We start from the raw sequence: 22865 nt of genomic DNA, 5'->3' as shown, positions 1-22865 counted from the left end.
GAGGACTCCCCACACAGAGCCATCATGAGGGTTCTACAGACACAGGTGAAGGGTCCAGTGTGGTTCCTAACACGGTAATGACTTTCTACAATTAAGAATCTTCCACTACAACCAGTGCTGCAGGGCTGCCGAGCTGGATGTGCAAGCCTTCCCAGGGAGCACTGAGGTTCACTTCCGTGAGTGAGGACTCTGGTGGGAGGGGACCTGTCTGTCTATGTTCCTGCTTGACCAAATGGGCTTTCATAATCTTGAATCCCAGAGAGCTCCAATTCAAGACCAGGGCTGTGTATGGAAATATTTGAAAAATCCCGAGAGCACTTTCTAGATATCCTAGAAAGGAAATTTCAGGAGAAGATGGGCTTTGTCTTGCTCATGGCTGTGTTCCCATTGTCAAACACACAGCACACCCTCAGGCTCAGCAAAGACAAAGCAGGGGACACTGAGGAATGTGATTCTGGAAAGGAACCAGGACGTGGCAGAATCAGGACTCACCGCTGATGATTAAGGTCCCCAAATCCCTTCTCTAGAGAGAAGGGGAAGCAGGGGCTCTTCACTGCCGTTATGGTTCCTCTAAATGTCTTCAACTATCCCCCAGAGCAGCTTCCATGCTCTCCCCAGTGCAGGCCCACAAGACGTGCCCCAAAGCCCTGACAACATTTGGCACTTCAGCAAATCGAGTTTCCACAGCCGAAGCCTGAACAGCGCTGTTTAATGGACTGCATCTCCGCCCGCTCCCTTTAAATGCACACGCACACAAAAACCAATTTCCAGCACAGAAAGCTGGATGGGATTAAACAACTCAATTTAAAGGACTGAAAACTCAGCTGCTTCCAGCGAAGTCCTAGGGAAGGAACCAATCAGCAAAGTTCTGCTCTTCCTTTTTGTATTGAAATGAGGGATGTGACTGTGCAGTGAGTCACTCCCAACTCCAGGCAGAACAGGCCACGTCCACCTGGGCCTCGCAGCGCAGGGGGTGATGCAGGAAGAGGGGGGTGTATGTGTGTGTGCATGGGGGCGGGGGGGTAGGCAGGAGAGGCCAAGGGCACACTCACAGACCATCTGTTTTGGATTTTTCTGGTAATGCAGAAAACCTGAGGATCTACAGGCTGATACCTGCCTGTCCCGTTTCTCTCTTCAGCCCAGGATCAGGAAAGTAAATTCAGGCTGCAGGACAGCTGCCTGGGCTCCCCGACAAGTTTGACATCAGCCCAGGGAACACTGAGGAGCCTCACTCCATGGGGAATGGTGAGCCACAGCAACGCTCCCTTCCCCCAACCCAGCCTGGTCCACTCTCTGCAGTGTGGGCAGGTCTGTTGATTCACAAGCCCGCTGCCTCATGGAGATACAGCTCTACCTGCAGCTCACAGTGCCTGGGAGCTCGGAAGAGGAAAGTGGGTTGAGGCTTGGCTTAGACCGTCAGCATCTGATACACAGCCTGAAGGGCGGGTATGGACGGAGGAATGGGATGCTGCCGTGCAATGAGCATGCCCGGCTGCAAATCCTGCCGCTTGGCTGGGAGGCAGGGAGCCCCTCACCCAGAGGACAGGAGGACCCAAGTGTCCCTTCCACTTCCCAGGCCAGCCTCTGCACTCTGGCTCTTATGGAGGGCTCCCTCCTGCTGCCTGGGATCTGGGTCAGCCTCTCCCTCTGCAGCAGCAGCTCTTGGTGGCCCCCAAAAGGCAAAGCTTGAGTCCAGTTTCAAACTAGAGATCACGACGGAGTCCAGCTGAAATGAGTAACACAACCAGTGCTAACTGAGCGTGCTGCAGGGGCCCGGCATGGTGCTTAGCATTTTATGTGGATCATTTTGCTCTTACATCCCCCGTGGTTACTACTCCCATTGATCAGAGGAAAACTGATGCTGAGATGTAGAGATACTAAATGTCTTGCCTTTGGGCAGCCCGACTCCAAGACCAACCTCCCCACCTGCCCTCTGCCACCTCCCTCACTGACACCCTGCCCCAGGTGCTTCAGAAGGGTCTCCAGTGAGTTTTTTTTTTTTTTTTTTTTTGGAGACAGGGTCTCACTTTGTCACCCAAGCTGGAGTGCAACGTTACAATCTCACTGCAACCTCTGCCTCCCGGGTTCAAGCAATTCTCCCGCCTCAACCTCCCGAATAGCTGGGAGTACGGGCACATACCACCATGCTTGGCTAATTTTTGTATTTTTAGTAGAGATGAGGTTTCACCATGCTGGCCACGCTGGTCTTGAACTCCTGGCCTCCAGTGATCCACCCACTTGGGCCTCCCAGAGTGCTGGGATTACAAGCGTGAGCCACTGAGCCCGGCCCCAAAGTGAGTCTTAAACACAGCTTTACCTCTAGGAAAGGATGCACGGTACCAAAATAGGCATATCTCAGCTCTAAGGGCCCATCAGTCACTAACAAGGGGAGGCAGGGCAGCCAATGTTCCATAAGGACGGGTGGCAGTGGTGACTTACCTCGTCTGACTCGTCCGATAATGTCTGCAGTAGGATGGGGAAGAGGCTGTCTGTGTGCCGGAACATCTAGAGAGACAGAAGGAGGGGTGTCTGTGAGCATACCCCTCGCCCTGGAACTGCGCTCGGTGCAGTGTCCCACGGGTCTGCATGGACCACTTCCCTCCTTGACCCACCGAAGGCTCCTCGTAGCACGTGTCACTTCTCTGATGGCCAGGGTTTCTCTCGAAGTGCTATGACAAAAATCCTATCAACCACAGGCAGGCCCCAGAAAACCATGGTGGACCCAGAAGAGGCTCCCTGGCTTGGAAGGGCCCAGGGCTCACCTTCCGAGGAGTTTTGATGTAGAGGTGGTAGAGCCACTTGAGAACTGCAATCCTAGTCATCATCCCAATGGCTGTGTCACTGAGGTGGCAGTTTAGAACCTGGACGATCCCGTCGAGGTGAAGGGTCACTGGAGCTCTTTCAGTGCTGTGGTAAGACCGGGAGGGAGAGCAGAGGTGAAGCCCGTGATAGCCCTCTCCCATGGAGTCACGGCACCACCTGGGCCTGCACATCCTGTACCACACACTGCTAACCACTGTTCTGGGAAGGGCGGTCGGGGGCCAGGGATGACCCGATCCCACACATCCTTGCTGGTCTGCTACCAGCCCTGCCCAGCCCAGCCCAGAGGCTTGAAGGGGAGCTTCTCTCTCTCCCTTTCCAAAGGCGTTTGGAGCTTGACGCTGGGCTGGAACCATGATAACCATGTCTGGGGGAGAAGGATGGATCTCCTGGGCTCCCACTCACTTCCTTTTTCTCCAGCACTAGCCTGGCTTGTACAGGAGGAGAAACCCTCTCCAAGTCACTGAGCTGATCTGACCAGGCTCAGGCCATGACGTTTAGACCTTTTCTTGATAACACAAAATCACCAGATCCAGACCGTATGAGGGAAGGTCCCAATAACAACTGTTGACCTCTGCCAGGCCCTTCACTGGCCACCTGACGGGTGTTTCTCGAGTGAGGTCAGGGATTGAGGCTGGTCACTGTGCCTTGTCACTGCACCCTGCTCCAGGGCACTGAGCACATCTGGCCTAGGAGAGACACCTTGAGAGTTGCCTGTGAGGCCAAAATGAGCTCCTTTGGGTTGGGGAAGTGGTAACAGAGCCTTTACCTATGAGAAACTGATATTGCTCAGGACGTATTTTTGTTCTGGTGGGCACAGGAAGCCCCCTGGCTTCTGTGGACTGAAGCCTTGCTGGTCCTCAAAGCCCCGCTAAGCAGCCTGTGGGACGGTGGGTGCTGCTGGGAGCTAAGAGTTTGTTTTCCATCCAAAGCACTGCTCCCTGGCACAGGCTGGATTTTCAAGGGTGGGGACATCACGGGTAGAAAATGTCAGGATGTCGGGGAGGCGCTCCCTTCCTACCGACGCATTACTTCTCAAACGGAGCCTACAGGTGCAGGCCAGGAGCTGCATTTCCCGAGGACCTGGGCCAGGCAGATCAGTCCCCTGCCAGTACAAAATGGTCTTCTGTGGCATTTCTAGGCTGCTCAATTATTCATTTGAATCAGGAACTGATGGCTGTGCTTTCCTCACTCGCCTGCAGCCTCTCTGAAGCTCATTTGATGTGAATCCCTAAAGGGCACGATTCTGCGCTCTGTAATTGCTAAGAGGAATTGCTATTTAATATGGTTTGATTATCCCCATGGTGCATGTTCCAGGGGCGAGGGTGGGTACATCTATCCTCTGGTGGCCAGGAGCTCTGGGCATGTGATACAGCCACAGAGCCCAGAACTGAGCCTCTGGGTGGGTAACCACTGTGATCTCCCTAGCGGCCACATGGCTGCAAGTTCCTAGTGTCTTCTGAGGATACCAAAACACTTAAATCTTTGCTAGCCTGAGACAGACGGGGACTACACAGGCAGAGGAGTCCAGGGTGGTTTTAAACACTGGATCCACCAATCTCTTAATCAGTTTCTCTCAAGTGCACTGTCCAGCAGAAATACAACAAGAGCCACAGATGTAATTTTATATCTACTTTTAAATTAAAAAGGAGAAAGAAAAAAGTGAAATAAATTGTAATGCTATGTTTTAACTGACCCAATGTATCCTAAATATTAGCATCTCAACATGTAATCAATATAATGTCAATATAAATATTTCCAACCAAATACTTTATATTCTATTCTGTGCCCTAAGCTTTTGGGACCTGCTGGGCATTTCATGGTTATGGTGCACCTTGGTCCAGAGCAGCCACCAGGTGCTCAGTAGCCACGGGGCTGCCGCGCAGGTCACACGGCAGTCCACGCCAGGGCTTTCCGAGTGTTTTCTTGTCATCTCTGGCAGCCAGCATTTACTGTTTTATCTCCCCGTCCCTCCTTTGCCCACCCTGGCTTGCCTCCTGCAGAGCTCCTTCCCTTGCGTTCCGTTCCATATGTTTCTTGGGCCGGCAAAATCCCCTGGCTAGAGAAGCTCGTGTCCTGGCGGTGGAAGAGATGCCTCCCTGCAGCCCAGGGCCTTGTGCAAAGCAGGTGCACAGAAGCCACCCCCACCCCCAACCTGGTCTTTCCTGATCCTGTGAGCCCTGATGTCTGTAGTGAGCCCCTCTCCAGCAGGAGCCACAGGGACACGTAGGCTGCCAGGGTCCAGGGTGTCACAAGGACCCTGTGCCTGGCAAATCACTGCGACAAGCTTAGCTGAAACAGCCCCCAGGGAGGAAGGCCTTGTTTTTCCTTGTTTCCCTGGGAGACTCAGGACTGCCCTGGAGCTGCTGGTGAGGAGGAAGGCAGTGCCGTGACCAGGTCCCCTACTCTACCGGCATGGGGAAGGCCAAGTGGTATGTCTGCCCCCGGGGGAATAACAGCGCTGATAATAATGACAGCCATGATGGTTCTGAAAAGTGAACGCTCTGCTGGGCACTTTCCTACACAGCCTCATGTCACTCCTTAAAAAGCCCTATGACCTAAGGCATGCCACTTCCATTTTGGAGAAGAGGGAACTGAAGCACATGGATATGAAGTAACCCGTCCAAGGTTACACAGCCAGGGATGGTGGGGCTGGTAGTCTCGATATGATCAGTCTGACTCCAGAATAATCTCACCCGCAACACAGCTCAGACTCCTGACCAGGATAGCAGGCTCAGAGAGGGTCCCTGGTGGCATCACCTCCACTGTCTCCTGGCGGGGGCAGCAGAATGGCAGCTCCTGTGTGGACCGGCCCCTCCAAGCCCAGGGGATACCTGGCAGCTCCAGGAGTCAGTGGAAGGAGGTGAGCACACATTTTTCAGTGTCTTTTCTTGTCAGAAGGGGAGACAGGGGCTCGCATCTGAAATCCCAGCACTTTGGGAGGCTGAGGCAGGATGACTTGAGGCCGTAAGTTCGAGACCCAGCCTGGGCAACAAAGCAAGACCCTGCCTCTATTAAAATTTTTAAAAATTAGCTGGATGTGGTGACACATTCTTAGGGTCCCAGCCACTTGGGAGGCTGAGGTGGGAGGATCACCTGAGCCCAGACAGTTGAGGCTATGGTGAGCTATGATTATGTCACTGTACTCCAGTCTGGGTGACACAGCAAGACCCTGTCTCAAAAGAAAGAAAAAGAAGGAGAGACGGAGGACATGGGGGAAGCCTGATGCTCCCACCTGTGCAGGGCACGCTCAGAACACAAAAGGGTCCAGACACCAGGCTGGACAGCCCCCCTGCAAGGGGTGCTGTGTCACGGCCAAAGAATGGCAGTATTTCAGGGAGCCGGTATGTGAACTGGCAGCATTTTTCGTATTCACATTCTCTGACTAGCAAACACATGAACACAGCGAACCTGAAGATATGGGCATCTTCAGGCTGCTGCTGAGGTGGTCCTGCTGTATCCAACCCAGAACCTCATCACTGAAAGGGAACTCACGGGCAGGTAACCCAACCCGTCAAGGCACGGATGAGCAAGCCCCAGGTCCAGAGGCAGTATGAGACTTGTCTGAGGCCATGAGGCCATATACCAAGCACCCATTCCCTGGGCTGGAGACACTCCCCCGCCCGGGGCCCCTCTTCCCATGCCTGGCTGGAGATGGAGGTCATGGGAAGCAGGTGGACCCTAGAGCACCAGGGAAACTGATCTTAGTGCCTGGGAAAGGGAGAGTCAAGATCCCAGCTGCTGTCAGCTCCCAGCTGCTCTGCTGGGCAGGGTTGGCTGCCACTGCCAAGCTCTGTGCATGCTCAGCAGGGTAACTGGGGCTCTGGGACCCTGCACCCTACCTAGAGGGGCATACTGCATGATGTGCTCAGCTTGCCAGCTGGCGGGCTGCAGCCTGAGGTGTGGCACCCTGCTGTCCCGGCTTACCTTACTCATCAAGAACAGAGGGAGCTCACTCACAGTTTAAAATACATTTCAGCATCAGTTCCAAAAAGTCTAGACGAGTCACTCCTGGGGGCTTCTGAGTTATTTCAAGGTGTCTACAAAATTCCATTTTCACGGAGCATTTTCTCATAAAGCATCTTACAATGAATGTCTTACACATACACCTACTATAGTTTTCAAATGCATGGCACTTCTATGGCTATTAAAATACAGACTTACTGAATAATGCTTCTGATACTACCAATAAATAATAACAAGTTCCAGTTGTTCTCTCTGGGAGACAGCACTTCATTTCTGTCTAACTTTTTACGGCCTTCAGGTTACATCTCTAATCAAACTAGAAGAGAGGTAAATCTAAAAACAGAGTTGCTTCTGAAAGTGAAGTTGCTTTTTCAAATATAGATAATTATAAATTTTTTCAATCAGCAGATGCTAAAAGCTGGGAAATACTGATTTCTAGAACTTTCTGCCTGCTTATGCATAGGGCAGCCAGCTACCCCAGGAGAACTGGTGTCACTGAAAACATCATGACCCCTGGCACCTGCCTGGGCGTCAGAGGGGGGACTGTTCATATAACACCTGTTTGAGAACTCCTGCATCAAATGAGTTAGGGAGGCCAACTGCAAAACTTCTGGAATTCTCCAACTGCAACTAATAAAATTAAATGCATGGGCTCTGGAGTCAGGCTGATCTAGCTTGAATTCCAATTTGGCTACTAATTAGTGAGTGACTTTGGGCAAGAAGTGAACCTCTCTGGGTCTGTTTCCTCTTTTGTAAGATGGGAATAACAAGGTTCTTGTAATAACAACTGTAGCTAAAATGTGTAAAGTGCTTCCTGTGGACCAGGCACCATGCTATGTTTTTTACATGCTTAAAACACTTTTTAAAATGATTATTATTGAGACAGGGTCTTGCTCTGTCACCCAGGCTAGAGTAAGGGTCTTGCTCTGTCACCCAGGCTGGAGTAAGGGTCTTGCTCTGTCACCCAGGCTGGAGTAAGGGTCTTGCTCTGTCACCCAGGCTGGAATGCCGTGGTGCAATCCTGGCTCACCGCAGCCCTGGGCTCCAGGGCTCGACTGATCCTCCCACCTCAGCCTCCTGAGAAGCCGAACTACAGGAATGTGCCACCATATCCAGCTCATTTTTGTATGTTTTGTAGAAATGGGTTTTTGCTATGCTGCCCTGGGCTAGTCTCTGACTGCTGGGGTCAAGCAACCAGCCCGCCTTGGCCTCCCAAAGTGCTGGGATTACAAGCGTGAGCCACCACGCCTGGCTATTCTTTACATACTTTAACTCACTGAAGAGCCATATCCCTTTGAGGTCAGTACTATCATTACACTGAGTTGAAAGATGAGCAAACTGAGGCGGGGGAAATCAAGCTACTTGCCCAAGGCCACAGCCAGGCATTCTGGAGTTAGGGCATGGATCCAGGCAGCTGGCTCCAGCACTCAGAGAAGTCACGAGAGAGAGCACACCCAGGGAAAACATTTCTTTCTCTTAACCCTTTCCTCAGCTGCAAGCATGCTTCCTCCATCCTGGTTCCTTCACTCTCCACCCCTCCCTGGGGGGTCCAATTTTCAACCACCCATGTATTTCCCCTGCTCTGGAGGGTGGAGGAACCCAGACCTAAGCCACCTCGTCACCCCCTGCTTTTCCAGGTGGCTTTCTTCTGTGGCGAAGCCAGGGACCACTAGGAACTTCTCCAGCATCACAGGAAGAGGGGAGATGAGGGAGGGGGAAGAGGGAGACGTCTGCTCTTGGGTTTAGCCAGTTAAATCTCCCTGTGTTTTGGTCCAAGTGAGAAATCTTTTATGAAAAGATCTGGGATGCAAGGATTGCTTCCATGGTGATCCTTGAACTCCTGAAAGTGCATTCAGAATTTCATGTGGATGTGTATTTTGTGTGTGTGTGTGTGTGTGTGTGTGTGTGTGTGTGTGTGTGTGACGGAGTCTTGCTCTGTTACCCAGGCTAGAGTGCAGTGGCATGATCTCGGTTCACTGAAACCTCTGCCTCCCCAGTTCAAGCAATTCTCCTGCTTCAGCTTCTCAAGTAGATGGGACTACAGGTAAGTGCCACCACACCCAGCTATTTTTTGCTTTTCTTTTTTGCTGTGTTGGCCAGGCTGATTTCAAACTCCTGACCTCAGGTAATCCACCTGCCTTGGCCTCCCAAAGTGTGGGACTACAGGTGTGAGGCACTGCACCCAGCTGCAGATGTGCCTATTTTTGGAGGAGGGTCCATAGCTTTCATGAGGCTCTCCAAAGGTCAATGGCCACTCACAGGCACATGACTGCCAGCACCATGGCAGTTTTCTGCCAGGCGGGAATGTCTTTCTGCCGTGGGAGGAGTCTCCATTCCGGCTACCACCACGGGCAGACCTGAACTAAGTAAACTTGTGACCTCACGTGGTGCCCTGGGCAAGCAGTGTACCTGAAGAATCACAGGGTGGAGTGACCCTGCACAATCCCACTGTGTCCAAGCTCAGTCTCATTGTGTCATTACCACCTGTGGGAAAAAGGTGGTGGGCTGTGGCCCGAGCGTCTTGGCTCTGGTTTTACAACTCTGAAGGCGCCCACCTCTTCAGCACAGCTAGTGACGAAGACTATGCAGCTGCCACGCAGGGACCTCTGTCACCAGGAGCCAGGAGGCACTAAATCATCTGTTGTTTTTCAGGTAGGACGGTTTGGATTTTAGGTAGGATTTGGCATCGGCTCCTGGATGACAGGTATAAACCAAAACCCTGGTTCCAGTCTAGCGGTTCCTGGCCTTAGCATAAGAACTGAGGGATCCTGTAGGCCTGTCCCAGCCACCACAGGGCAGTCTCTCCAACGAGACAGCGGACAGCTGTGCCCTCTCCGCATCTCATGGGTTAAGCCCTACCTCTGCCTTCTCCTAGATCTTCCCTAACCTCCCCCTCAATCCCCACAACCCAGATTACAGAGACAAGTCTACAACAGGCTTTTGGCTGCCAGAGGGAGGATCCTGCGGTTCCCACTTGTGACGCTGTCTCCACAGTCTCCAGTACAAAAGTTAAGCCCTCTGCACGAGGACTGATGTCAGTCCCCGAATGTCTGTCCGACTGCTCCCTGCGTTGCAGGAACCAGTACCTGAGCATCCCCGCTTCTCCTGGGATGCTCAGAGTTACCTGGAACAGAGTTCCTGACTGCCCCAACCACACCCCCTCTTTCTTCCAGCCCCAGTGCACAAATGACATCAAGACAGCCAGGGTCTGGCTCACACCAAAATTCTAGAAGGCAGTCTTTCCCTCACCTCTCTCCTGCCTACCCCACCCCACCCATCAGCTAGTCCTGTCAGTTCTACCTTCAACACGGAGCTCAAACCCACCCAACTTTCTCCACATGCTGCCCCCTCCCCAGCCTGAGCCCCCATCCCCTTTGATGGGGACAACGGTAGTGGCTTCCTGGTGAGTCCGTGTCTACCCAAGCCCCTCTGAGATCCACTGTCCACAGAGCGGCCCCTGTTCTTCCCTCCCTTCTCATCCCTGCCATGAAAGTAATACTACTAACCCCACAGGACTCAGACAAAGCCAAACGATCCAACACAAAGGTTAAGCACCATGCTGGGCCCTGGATGCCTCGATGTGTCCCCTGGCGTGAGCTGTTATTCGCAGCCACTCAGCGCCTGGGCTCGGGCACCATGGCCCTCCTTTTCCACTAATTTCACCCCTCACAGCAATTGCTCCCCTTTCCAGTAACTTCCTGCCTCCGTCTCTGTCTCGCCACTAGAGTAACTAAAGGTCAAGGACACTTTCCGGGCGGACTCTCATCTTGGAGCCTGCAGCAGTGAGCGTGGGCAGGTGCCCTGCAATTCGTGACAACTAAGTGAAAATGAGAATGGGCAACGTTCACTGATCTGCTCCACCAACGTGGGGCTGTCTAGGGGCACGCTGTATACTCAGCTGTACCTGCGTGCTTGGAAAACATGCTTGGGGTGCTGAGGGAGGAGGAGTTCACAAATGACATCAATGGGGGAGGGGTCCTAGGGGTCTGGGGAGGAGAGCCTTTTGGGGCAGAGTCCACATTTTCTCTTCATGAGTGACTGGCTCTCCCAGGGCCCAGGTTCACTGTCCAGCTCAGAGGGAAGAAACCCCTGTATGAGACCCGCCATCCACTCTAGCCCCAGATGTGCCAGTGCCACCCAAAGAAAAAGTGACATGGGGCAAGTCCAGGAGACTCAGACCAGGGCAGAACTGTGATAGTGCTCTCCCATGGGAGTCCCATCACCTTGCAGGGCGTCTGGAGGGAGCAGCAAAGAATAGAATTATTTTGCGCTTGGCCTGCACTGCCCCCATGTGGAAGACTGCGCCATTGCAGCTGACCTAGGGGCACAGGAGAGGACAGTTCCTGGGGCCTGTGATTTAGTCTTAATCTCAGAGATGATTAATGACTGCCCACACTCCAGGCTGTCCTTGAACAGGCTTCCCCTTGTCAGTCTTGTTGGCCCCACATCATCCTGGACAAACAGAAGGTGCTGAGTCAAGGCACCTGTAAGTGTCTCACTTTTATTATCACAACTTGCATTTATTGACCTTCAATAGCTTAATTTTTTTTAAAAAGTATTTAAAAATAGGCAAGAACAATCCATTTTCTTCTATTCCTTTTTTTTTTTTTTTTAGACATGATCTTACTCTGTCACTCAGACTGGAGTGCAGTGGCATGATCTTGGCTCACTTCAACCTCAGCCCACCTCAGGCTCAAGTGATCCTCCCACCTCTGCCTCACTAAGTAGCTGGGACCATAGGCATGTGCCACCATGCCCAGCTAATCTTTCGTATTTTTAGTAGAAACAGGGTCTCACCATGTGGCCCAGGCTGGCCTTGAGTTCCTGAACTCAAGCGATCTGTCTGCCTCAACCTCCTGAAGTGCTGGGTTAGAGGCGTGAGCCACCACACCCGGCCCCCAGTGGCTTCTAACCCACCCTATCTATCCATCAGCCTGGATGGGGTGGGCTTGTTCAGTGTCCTTCAGAATCCCTCATCAAGTAGCTTCTTTGTGTATGATGGTGTCCCACAAGAAGCGCTGTGAGCAGTGTTTGCCTTGGGTCATCACTGTAGTCTCCTGCCTCCAGGAAAGATCAGTTTCCACAAACCCTCTGGCTGAAACAAACCACTTACCTGGCTGCAGTGAAGACACTGAGGCCGCAACTGAAGCTGGAGTCACAGGAAACATCTGGACCTCCTGGGAGAGGAAGAGGAACAAGCAGTCATGAAAAGCTGTCAGGTCTCTTGAATAAACAAGACCCCTGTGACAAGCGCACACACAACTCTCCAGTGCCCCAAACCTTGATTTGGGCTCTTCAAAAGGACCATGGCTCTGGAGCCCTGAGGATCCAATGCCCAGTCATACTCCAAAGCTCTTGGGATAGACCCCACGCTTGTAAGTTTGAAGGCACAGTGATCTCCCAAGGAGGGGACACCAGTGCTGAACACATCCAGCCAATCTCGGAGGGGATCACGGGCCTGAGGGGAATGAATATTTAAAATGAAAGATACTACCGTCAGGAAAATGCAAATGAAAACTACAAGATATTACTGGACACCCATCAGGATGGCTAAAAGATAGATAATTACAAGTGTTGGTGAGGCTATGGAGAAACCGGAACCCTCGTACATCACTGGTGGGAAAGTAAAATGATGCGAGCTGCTTTGGACAACAGTCTGGCCATTCCTCAAAAGGCTAAACACAGAGTCAACACATGACTCAGCAGTTCCATTCCTAGGTATATACCAAAGAGAAATGAAAACTTATGGCCACATGAAACCTGGTACATCAGTTGTGTTCACATCAGCATTATCTACAATAGCCAAAAAGTAGAAGCAACCCTAATGTCTATCAGGCGAATGAATGGATAAATAAGGTGTGGTATAGCCACACAATGGACTATGATTTGGCAATAAAAAAGAATGAAGTACTGATGTGTATGCCACAACATGAATGAACTTTAAAAGCATTGTGTTAGCTGAAAGAAGCCAATCACAAAAGACTACGTATTGTATGATTCCCTTTCTCGAGTGTTTAGAACAGGCAAACCTATGGAGAGATAAAGTAGCCTGGTGGTTGCCTAGGACTGGAGGAGACAGGGGAGTAGGGTATAATGGCTAAGAGATTCTTTCAAGGGCACTGAAAATATTGTAAAATTGCTTGTGGTGATGGTTACACAACCCTGTGAATCTACAGAAGTCACTTAATTGTACACTTGATGCTGGGTGGATTGTGTGGTATATGAATTCTATCTCAATAAAGGGCTTAAAAACTGACTTTGGAGAAAGGACTGTGACTGCATTGTGCCCGAGACTTCCTCCAAGGGGCCAAATACATGTCATCAGTATTTAACTTACTGTCATACAACCCAGGGTAGAAAAGCATCTTTCTGGCATCAACTATTTATTTTTTTGCCGTTAAGGAATAACCTTTAAATTACAACCTTTTTCTTTTGGCATCTAATCAAATTTCTTAAAGAGCCAAGATGTTCCAGATCTGGAAGGCTGCCAGTAGGATCCCATTCGCCTTCAGCCCGTTTGGGCCCTGGCCATGGCTCTCACTGCACTGAGGAGGGAGGAGGGGGCTGGCAGTCTGCAGTGTTTGGGGTGGGAAGTGCTCTGGGAAAAAATTCCATACTCTGATTTTTTTTAGTTGTGAAATAATTTTAGATGCATAGAAATGATGCAAAAAGAGTAGAGAATTCTTTGTATATCCTTCAGGCAGCAATCACTAACGCTAATATTGTACATACCCATAGTTCAATTATCTTTTTTTTTTTTTTTGAGACAGTCTCAGCTGTGTTGCCCAGGCTGGAGTACAGAGGCACAACCTTGGTTCACGGCAATCTCTGCCTCCTGGGCTCAAGAGATTGAGCCCACCTCAGCCTCCAGGGTAGCTGGGACTATAGGCATGTACCATCACGTCTGGATATATTTTTTTTTTTTGTTGTATTTTCACTAGAGATGGAGTTCTGTCATGTTATCCAGGCTGTTTTCAAACTCCTGGGTTCATCTGATCTGACTATCTCAGCCTCCCAAAGTGCTGGGATTACAGGCATGAGCCACCACACCCGGCCCCATAGTTCAGTGATTAAACCCACAAGTTTAACATCAATTCAGTAACATTAACTGAACAGTTATCCTAATTTGAACATCACAAGATTTTCCATTCCTGGCCTTTTGTTCCAGGATCTCGCATTTAGCTAAACTGGCTTTTTTGTCTCCTCCAATCCGTGACAGCCCCTTAATCTGTGTGTCTTTCAAAAACTTGACATTTTTAAAGCCCTGGTCACTTACTCTGTAGAACTGTCTCCCCTTGTGGGTTGGTCTCATGCTTTTTCATGAATAGGGAGTTACACATCTTTGGAGTAATGTCACGAAGTGTCGCGCCTCAGTGCACCCTATCGGGGGCGCGTGTTGTCTGCTGGCCTCATTATTAGTGACGTTAACCTCATCGCCTGATGAAGACAGTGTCTGCTGGGTTTCTCTCCTGTAAGGCTACTGTTTTTCTGTTTGTAGTTAATAAATATCTTGGGGAGGATACTTGAGATTAGACAAATATTCTGTTCCCTCAAACACGTCCCCAGTGATGAACTGCGGCACTCAGACCTGCAAACGTTACCGTGGAATTTGCCTTACAGTGATTCCCTCCCTCCCTCCCTTCTTTCCCTCCTTCCTCTTTTTTGACACAGTTTGACTCTGTTGTCCAGGATGGAGTACTACAACGGTGTGATCTCGGCTCACTGCAACCTCCGTCTCCCAGGTTCAAATGATTCTCACGCCTAAGACTCCCAACCAGTTGAAATTATAGTCAAGTGCCACCATGTCTGGCTATTTTTTTTTCTTTTTTGGACAGAGTGTCACTCTGTCGTCAGGACAGAGTGTAGTGGCAAGATCTCAGCTAGCTGTAACCTCTGCCTCCCGGGTTCAAGTGATTATCCAATTCTCCTGCCTCAGCCTCCTGAGTAGGATTACAGGTGCACACCATCACATCTAGCTAATTTTTGTATTTTTAGTAGAGACAGGGTTTCACTATGTTGGCCAGGATGGTCTTCATTTGCTGACCTTGTGATCTACCCGCTTTAGCCTCCCAAAGTGCTGGGATTACAGGTGTGAGCCACTGCACCCAGCCAATTTTGTTTTATTAGTAAAGATGGGGTTTCGCCACGTTAGTCAGGCTGGTGTTGAACTCCTGACCTCAAGTGATCCACCCACCTCAGCCTCTAAAAGTGCTGGGATTACAGGCCTGAGTCGCCATGCCCAGAGCTGTCCCTTCTTCACCATTAGTTAATTCAATTATTTATGTCATTATGGAATCCTGAATATTGATATTATTCCATGGGTCATAAACCAAAACGATCATTAATTGTATCAATTGGCCTCTTAAAAGTGTTAAATTATACAAGCAAAATATATCCTCATTCTAAAAATTTTCAAACACAAAGCACAACCTCTTTCTTTCCTGAATCTTTAGTCTTACTTTTCTCTACCTGTAGGTCATACTCCTCTGGGTAGGTAAGTACCCCGAGCTGGCTTGCACTGTCCTACTTCTTATTTTGTACAAATAAATGGGCTCACAGTGTATCTTCTGCAACTTGTGTCTTTCACTCTGTCCTGTGGCTTAGAGCAGTGCTATTCTAGGTGTGGGCCATATACCTTTTCTCCTAGTAAAGAGGGGCCTTTGTTTCCATGTCTGTACTGCCGCCTGTCCCTGTAGACCCAGGGCACAGTTTGGAGGGGACAGGGGCAGCTGTAGCAGGGGGCTGGGCTTGCTGAGATGCTCGTCCTCCCAGTGCCAAGGCCCAGGGAGCCCGGTGTCTGACTGCTGGACCAGGGCCTGGAGAAAGGTGAGGAGGGAAAGCTTGGGAAAGCTGGGCAGGACAGACTGGAACAGCAGCCAGGACTCCGTGCCCCTGGAAGGCATCTTTTAGAAATACCCACATTTATAGATGAAATCATGTGGCGTCAGAAATGGGCTTCAAATTAATTCAGATTGTTTCCTGATTTTCACTCTTACATCTCTCCTGTGCTTCCACGCAGGGTGGGACTGCTGAGGGGAAGGACTGCGCACATTTTTTTTTTTAGATGGGAGTCTCACTCTGTCACCCAGGCTGGAGTGCAGTGGCGCAATCTGGCTGCAACCTCTGCTTGCCAGTTTCCAGCAATTGAGACTACAGGCATGTGCCACCATGGCCAGCTAATTTTTTGTATTTTTAGTAGAGATGGAGTTTCACCATGTTGGCCAGGCTGGTCTTGAACTCCTGACCTCATGATCTGCCCGACTCAGCCTCCCAAAGTGCTGAGATTACAGGAATGAGTCACAGTGCCCACTGTGAGTCCCTCATAAACATGTACTAAAACAACAATGAAGCACCTGTTAGTGTTTGTCACGTACTAAGTGATTTACATGTAAAAATCTTTTCTGAAACAATCATACTATAGGTTAGGTATTACTACTGTTACCCTACTTAACAAACAAGAAATCTGAGGCTTAGAAAGGGTAGGCAGCTATTTAAGGGGAAGAGAGAGAAAGTCAGCTGAGCTCGGACTCATAGGCAGGTTGTTCAGACCCCAGAATCTCTGCTGCCACTCCTGAGACAATCAGGACACGTCCTGAAGGGGCCCAGGCTGGACACACTAAGTGCCATAAGAGCTCAGAACCAGGGAAAGGGCACTGTGCTGTGGATGCCCCCAAGTGGCAGGCCAAGAGGGAGCTGGAGCAAGTGAAGAGGCACAGATGAGGGGCTGCCCTGACTGGGGGTCCCATGGTCCGAGGAGAAGGGAGAAGATCTGGAGGTTGGGGCAGGGGTGCAAATATGCACACACGCAAAGGTTCTTGCCCAGAGGTGTGCTATGAGGAATGTGGTACTGTTGGTGGATCAGCACAACTAAACAAGGAAGACCAGGCAGGAGGTCCTGTCCTTAGCCAGGTGGGCCAGGGTGGGAACAGACGGAGCAGAGAGGAAGGAGTGAACAGGAGCGGCTGCGATGAATCTGTCCCTGACCAGCAAAGCCATCTCTATCTTGCGGCTGGCAGGGACTTTCTCCTGGGCATCTTGGTAAAAGACTGGTGAGGAGTTAGTTACAAGCTAAGCAGGGCTGCGAGTGGATGTGAAGGCCCCAAATTAGCTGTTACCATCTCTGGGAAGTAGCACAAAGTGAGCTTTTCATCTGCTGAAATGCTGTTTATGAGGCAGTAAAATCTAGAGCCAAGACGCATGAATGTATCCTGGTTAGGGTAATACTCTTCTAGGCAAGCAGCTGTGTGAAAAATGCTTAGGAAAACCATCTAAAAAGGTAGACAAGCTGCATTGGCCGGGAATCGAACCCGGGCCTCCCGCGTGGCAGGCGAGAATTCTACCACTGAACCACCAATGCTTCAGCTGGCAGGGAGGTTTTTAGTTGAGGCCAGAACCCACAGGATGAAGTGGTTCTTTTCCAGCGGGACTGACTTCTTGCCACATAAGCAGAAAGTTGGGTTCTAATTTAGGAGAATAGACACTGACTTTTTTTTTTTTTAATTGAGATCTAACTCACATAACATAAGATTTCACATAACAAAAAATTCTCCATTTTCAGGTGTTCAACCAGGTAGTTTCTATTACATTCACAAACTTGTGCATCCATCCCTTTTATTTAATTCTAGAACATCTCCATCATCACCCCCAAAAGAAACCAGGCATCTCTAAGTAGTCAGTCCCAATTCTTCCTTTTCTTCAAACCCAGGCAACTATTATTCTGACTATGGATTATGAGGCACCGTGAACTTCAAACAGAGCACAAAGTTGTATAAGCTGTATGATCCTAACTGTGTGTGTGTATGTGTGTGTGTGTGTGTGTGTGTATATATATATATATAAAACTGGAAAAAATAGGCCAAAATTTGAATATTCATTGCCTCTTGGGGACAGTCTTATTTCTTTGCATTTTCCTCTACTTTCCAAATTTTCTAAAATGAGAATTAGAAAACAAAAATCAAACACTCATATTTCAGTGTATCTCTGAATCTTCTAGTTTCTCCCAGTAAGAAAGCTCCTCACTTGGAAGGCCCACACTAGCTTGTCTCTCCAAGTTAACTTATTTCTCCAAGTTTTCTTTTTCCAGGAGCTGCCAAAAGGTTTTCAGCTGCTGCATTGGCCGGGAATCGAACCCGGGCCTCCCGCGTGGCAGGCGAGAATTCTACCACTGAACCACCAATGCTCCAGCTGAGGGTTGCTCTGCCTCCAGCTGTTTTGCTGCTCTGGCTCACAGTGGTGATGGAACAGCTGTAACCCGACACCCAAGACAGGTTCAGCATGGACAGCTGCTGGATTCTGCCAGCCAAACCCACAGGAGGAGGTGGGGCACGCATGCTTGAGATTCTGCTCAGCTGTTCAAAAGAAACGTCCATGAATGGCAATGGGAGATTTCTCAGCCATTCTTTTGGCTCCTGGGGGCAGGTCCCAGATCTTACTCTGCTACCCTTAAAGATCTGAGTGGGTTGTACCTCAGTTTACTCTTTGGCTATTTCTGCAAAGGAGGACATCAACCCAAAGCTGATCAGTGACCTCTCGGTGAGGACAGAGACCCAAGAAATATGAAAGCAACAGGGTTCTAGGTAACATCTTGAGTTAAATTTCAGATGCCAGTGGGCATAAATGTGGCTTCTTTTTTTTGAGACAGGGTCTTTCTTTGTTGCGTAGGTTGGAGTACAGTGGTACGATCACAGCTCACTGCAACCTCTATACCTCCTGGGCTCCTGGGCTCAAGTGATCCTCCTTGAGGAGCTGGGACTATAGGCACGCACCACCACACACGGCTAATTTTTGTAATTTTTTGTTTTTGTTTTTGGTAGAGACGGGGTTTTGCCGTGTTGCCCAGGCTGGTCTCAAACTCCTGAGTTCATGCAGATCGCCTCAGCCTCCCAGCTGGAATTACCCAGCCTGGCCATAAATGTGGTTGATGTTACAGATAAACAAGAAAATTATGTTAGAGGAGTCGGAAAGGAGAACAGAGCCACTTCACTTTTTAAAGGCACTTACTTGGGCAACAGAATTTTCAAGTACAGAAAATAAATCGAAGCTAGAGCTTTCTTACCCCTCCCACCCTGAGAATGACCCACATGGCAAAAGCAGCCAGCCTTCTGGGTGGCTGGATGTCTACAGCCAAGAATCAAGTGCACCCTAAATCCTGGTACTCCTCCCTCCATGCTGCAAACTTTCCTGCCCTGAAAACACTTATTTCCTGTAGCTAAACCCAGGAAAAAGATGAAGGAAAGGTGTCATGGTCTTTGAGGCAGTAAGGGTTACGATCGTGGCAGCTGGGGACAGCCTGCCTAGGCTCCAATCCAGTTCCAGCCTTCACTAGCTGCTAGTGTGTGGCCACACTGCTCAGCTTCCCTTGTTCTGTCTGCAGAATGGGGAGAAGCACCGTTGCCACTGCGCTAGGTTGTGCTGCTACAATTATGTGAGTGGAATATATAAAGTAGTTCTGGTTGCTTAAGTGAGGTTGTTTAAGGCAAGTCCTGTGACTTCTGGCTCTCTGGGCCCCTGAAAGGAGACGAGGGGCTGGGGAAGAGTCCACTCACCACTAGCTGTGCCTTCCTGCTTTGGCAGGGCATCGTCAGGGTTGGGCTCTGCCTGCCTCTGCCCGGGCCTCGCCTCGTCCGGCTCGTCATCCTCCGGGGTGACCAGCTTCATCAGGCTCTGGTTGCACACGTTGGCCACTTCTTTGATGCCTTGTCCACTGATGTAAGGAGTGTGATCTGATTTGGATGTCTGTCTCTCCAAATCTCTCGCTGACATGTGATTCCCAGTGCTGGAGGTGGGGCCTGGTGGGAGGAGTCTGGGTCGTGGGGGTGGAATCCTCTCTAACTGCTTGGTGCCCTCTCCATGATACTGAGTGAGTTGAGTGAGTCCTCTATTATTATTCACGTGGGAGCTGGTTTTTTCAGAGAGCCTGCCACCTCTGTTGTTCCCTTTCTTGCCACGTGACCTGCTGGCTTCCCCTTCACCTTCTGCCATGACTAAAAGCTTCCTGAGGCCTCACCAGAAGCAGAGCAGATGGTGGCACCATGCTTCCCGTATAGTCTGCAGAATTGGGAGCTGAAGGAATCTCTTTTCTTTATAAATTACCCAGCCTCAGATATTCCTTTACAGCAACACAAAATGGGTTAATATAGAGCGGCCCCAGCCAGGGAAGGCTTCCTTGAACCTGGTATTCCTGGTCTGGAGCTCAGTCCTCCTGGGTCTATGTTTGGCAGACAGGCTGTCTGAACTGAGTCCCTGCTCTCCTTGCCACACTGTGCCCTGTGAGATGCTCCTATTTCTTTTCTTGGGGCCCCCACCTAAACCCTCCCACCAATGGGATTTCCCCAGCCCAAGGTGGGGCAGTGTGAGCTCAGAGGGTTGGAACTCTGAGGCCCGGGAGAACTGCACCAGATCTGCAAGTAACCAGGCAAGGTGTGGGGACAGCCAGCATCAGCCCCGTGTCCCTGGCTTTCCTAATCCACGTTTGACTCCACTGCTGGTTCCTGACCTGCTAGGGAGACTGTGGAAGAGCGGCGGATCCTAAGACAGCCCTCAGGTCCTGATGCGGGGTCCCTCAACTTCATAATCCCTTTGGGGGTTCTCTCAATTCTGCTCCCTCAGAGCAAAGGATACTTTTCTTGCGGTCATCATAGGCCAGGCAGGGCAAGACGGCAGTCAGGATCCCAGAGGAGTAGGGCAGCATCACGCGGCCCGCCAGCTGAATGAACTCCCGCATCCAGCACATGGCTGTCAGCTGGATGAGGTCGTCTGGAAGGGGAATTGGGGGTTCAGAGGGGCCAGCATGTGCAGCTGGAGTGCTCCTTCCCACTGACCATACTCGTGGGATGGGGCTGGAAGCCTGTGGAACCCAAAGGCTTGAGGGCTTCCAGCCTCACCAATGCTCTGCTGCCTGTGTGCTGTGCCTTCCAAAGGTGCAGATACAGGCTGCGATGGAGCAACAAGCCTGTGCTAGACTGTAAGGATAGCACATCCCTGCCCCTCTGCACTGGGACCCTGCTCCTCTTCTCATCAAGAAGTGGAATTTACCACCCCTTGAATCTGGGCTGGCTTTGCTTCTTTGGCCAATGGGATGTGGTGGAAGTGATGGTGTGGCTGCAACAGGCCTTGCTCACTTCTATTGTCTGTCTTGGAACACCACGGATGCCCCATAAGCACGCTCAGGCTAGCCTGCTGGAAGACGAGACACGTGGTCCAGCTGTCCGCACAGTCCCAGCAGATGGCCAGATAACTGCCAGATGTGAGTGAGGCCATCTTGGGCCATTCACCCCGGCAACCCTACCATTAACAGCAGGTGCATGACTGAGCTCAGCCAAGCCTGGCCCAGGTGAGGAGAACCACCCAGGTGACCCACAGGCTCATAAGTGACTGTTGTTTTAGGCAACTACATTTTGCAGTGGTTTGAAACTCAGCAGAAGGGAACAGATACATAATCCCATGCTCCAAGCATTTCAAGTCTCAGGGCGAAGGACAAGTTCGCCAGCAAAGAAATCCCCAGATCTTACTCCACACAGGCCACACGCAGCAGGTGAAAGGACCTCTGTGTCTGTGTGGGTGACAGAACCTGGACCTCCCTGAGAGAGACCCAGCATTTCACGTCACCCAGGGCCTGGTGTCACACTGGCTAACGTGCCTTCCAGAACTCTCTCCTGCCCCTCACTGAGGCTGAGATGGTGAAAGGTGCTTCTGCAGAGGGGGCAGTGGCAGCCGTGGCTGGGCCCCCCACACCCACCCGTGGTCTGGCAGTGGATCACCAGGATGTTGGCCATCTCAGCAAACTTCACACTGGAGGGGTTCTTCTTAATTTCTTTTAAGAATTCTCCAAGAACAACCTCACACCTATGAATAAGAACAGGAAAGTGGAAATAGCTCGGGTCAGCCAGGGCTGGAAGAGCCTCAACCAGCCCTGATTTCTGCGCTGGGACAGACACACAGAGGGTGGCCTGGCTTTTGGACTTGTCAGGTGATCATTTTCAGAGGCTGGGGGTTGAGGGGCTCTTGGCTCCTTAAAGTGGGACGCATAGGAGCCAGGAAGAGCGAATTTCCTGCCCTCCTGCCGCTGCCTGTCTGTGGGTGTGAGGCGTGTGGGCACAGCCGGGGGTGGCAGCAGGCGGCAGTTTCCTGCCCCTCACTCCACTCACATCTTGCGGATCTCTTTGCCATTGTCACCCAGGATCTGGAATAGTCCATCCAGGATCTCCGGCAGGTAATCCAGCAGGTTAATGTCTGGCACCGACTCCAGAACCAGGATCTGACCACAGGAAGGAAACAGGAGGGGAAGTCACACCCGCCCCAGAACCCTGTCTCCCGCTCACCAAACCTCTGGGACTGGGGCGTGGGAAGAGGACCCCTCTGAGAAAGCATTTCCCTGCAGTGCGGGCATCTCATGGGGGAGGCGGATGCTAGGGACAGCCAGCACTTTTTGTTATATGTGCAGGGGAATGGCCATTTGACTCTAAGGAAACTCGGATGCCGAGGTGAGAAGGGGATGGATGGGGAAGGACAGACAAGGCTAGAAAAGTGGGACTGCTGGAAGCAGCACTGCTGGCTTTAAAGAGAAATCTGGGTGTTTTCTGGATGAGGAAAGAACTGGGACCCCTTCAGGGCCAACACGGTGGGTCTCGGGGGCAAAGCTGAATAAGGTTTTTGAATTATCAGGTGTCAATGGCTATTCGAGGGAGAACATGGAGGGTGCCTATAGCCCGAGGGCCTGGAAAGGCTGTGCTAGGGAGAAGACTGTCCAAACTGGAGGCTGGAGAAACAGTGTCCGGCCAAGCCTCACCCAGGAGATGATGAACTGCCGTGCATACTGGTTGTTGGAGTAAATCCTCTCTCGCAACAAGGGGATGAAGCCCACCAGGTCGAACTTGTTGCTCTCAGTCACAATGTCCTGTGGATCAGAGGAAAGTGAGCTGCTGAGAGCCGAGACCAGGGCTGCCTGACTTCGCTCAATCACTGGCCCAGGGCTGGCTCCCGCGCTCAGGCGGCCACCGCGAAAAATGGCAGAGCCCGAGCTAGGCATGAGAGGCCTCTGGAGTGTTCATCCTGTTCCAGGCCACAGGACAGGCAAAATG

General features: G+C 50.9%; 1 protein-coding gene and 2 non-coding genes across 3 annotated transcripts in view; all 3 read right to left on the bottom strand.

Annotated features, from left to right (window-relative positions):
• Positions 1-22865, bottom strand: part of VAC14 (VAC14 component of PIKFYVE complex) — a 125886-nt gene that overhangs the window by 77618 nt on the left and 25403 nt on the right. Inside the window, exons 5-12 of the mRNA XM_003939929.4 lie at positions 22574-22681; positions 21933-22042; positions 21524-21630; positions 20407-20541; positions 19332-19481; positions 11900-11963; positions 2763-2907; positions 2440-2505 (exon numbers count right to left, since the gene is read on the bottom strand). Of these exons, the coding sequence (XP_003939978.1) occupies positions 2440-2505; positions 2763-2907; positions 11900-11963; positions 19332-19481; positions 20407-20541; positions 21524-21630; positions 21933-22042; positions 22574-22681 (885 nt within the window). The remainder of the gene's footprint in view (positions 1-2439; positions 2506-2762; positions 2908-11899; positions 11964-19331; positions 19482-20406; positions 20542-21523; positions 21631-21932; positions 22043-22573; positions 22682-22865) is intronic.
• On the bottom strand, positions 17073-17143 carry TRNAG-GCC (transfer RNA glycine (anticodon GCC)). The gene has a single exon. It is a non-coding gene; the product is annotated as a tRNA-Gly (tRNA).
• On the bottom strand, positions 17895-17965 carry TRNAG-GCC (transfer RNA glycine (anticodon GCC)). Its single transcript has one exon. It is a non-coding gene; the product is annotated as a tRNA-Gly (tRNA).

This window comes from Saimiri boliviensis, chromosome 1 (assembly GCF_048565385.1).
Source record: "Saimiri boliviensis isolate mSaiBol1 chromosome 1, mSaiBol1.pri, whole genome shotgun sequence".
Lineage (NCBI taxonomy): Eukaryota > Metazoa > Chordata > Mammalia > Primates > Cebidae > Saimiri > Saimiri boliviensis.
Note: the sequence above shows the minus strand (reverse complement) of the source record. Positions and strands in the feature narration are given on the sequence as shown.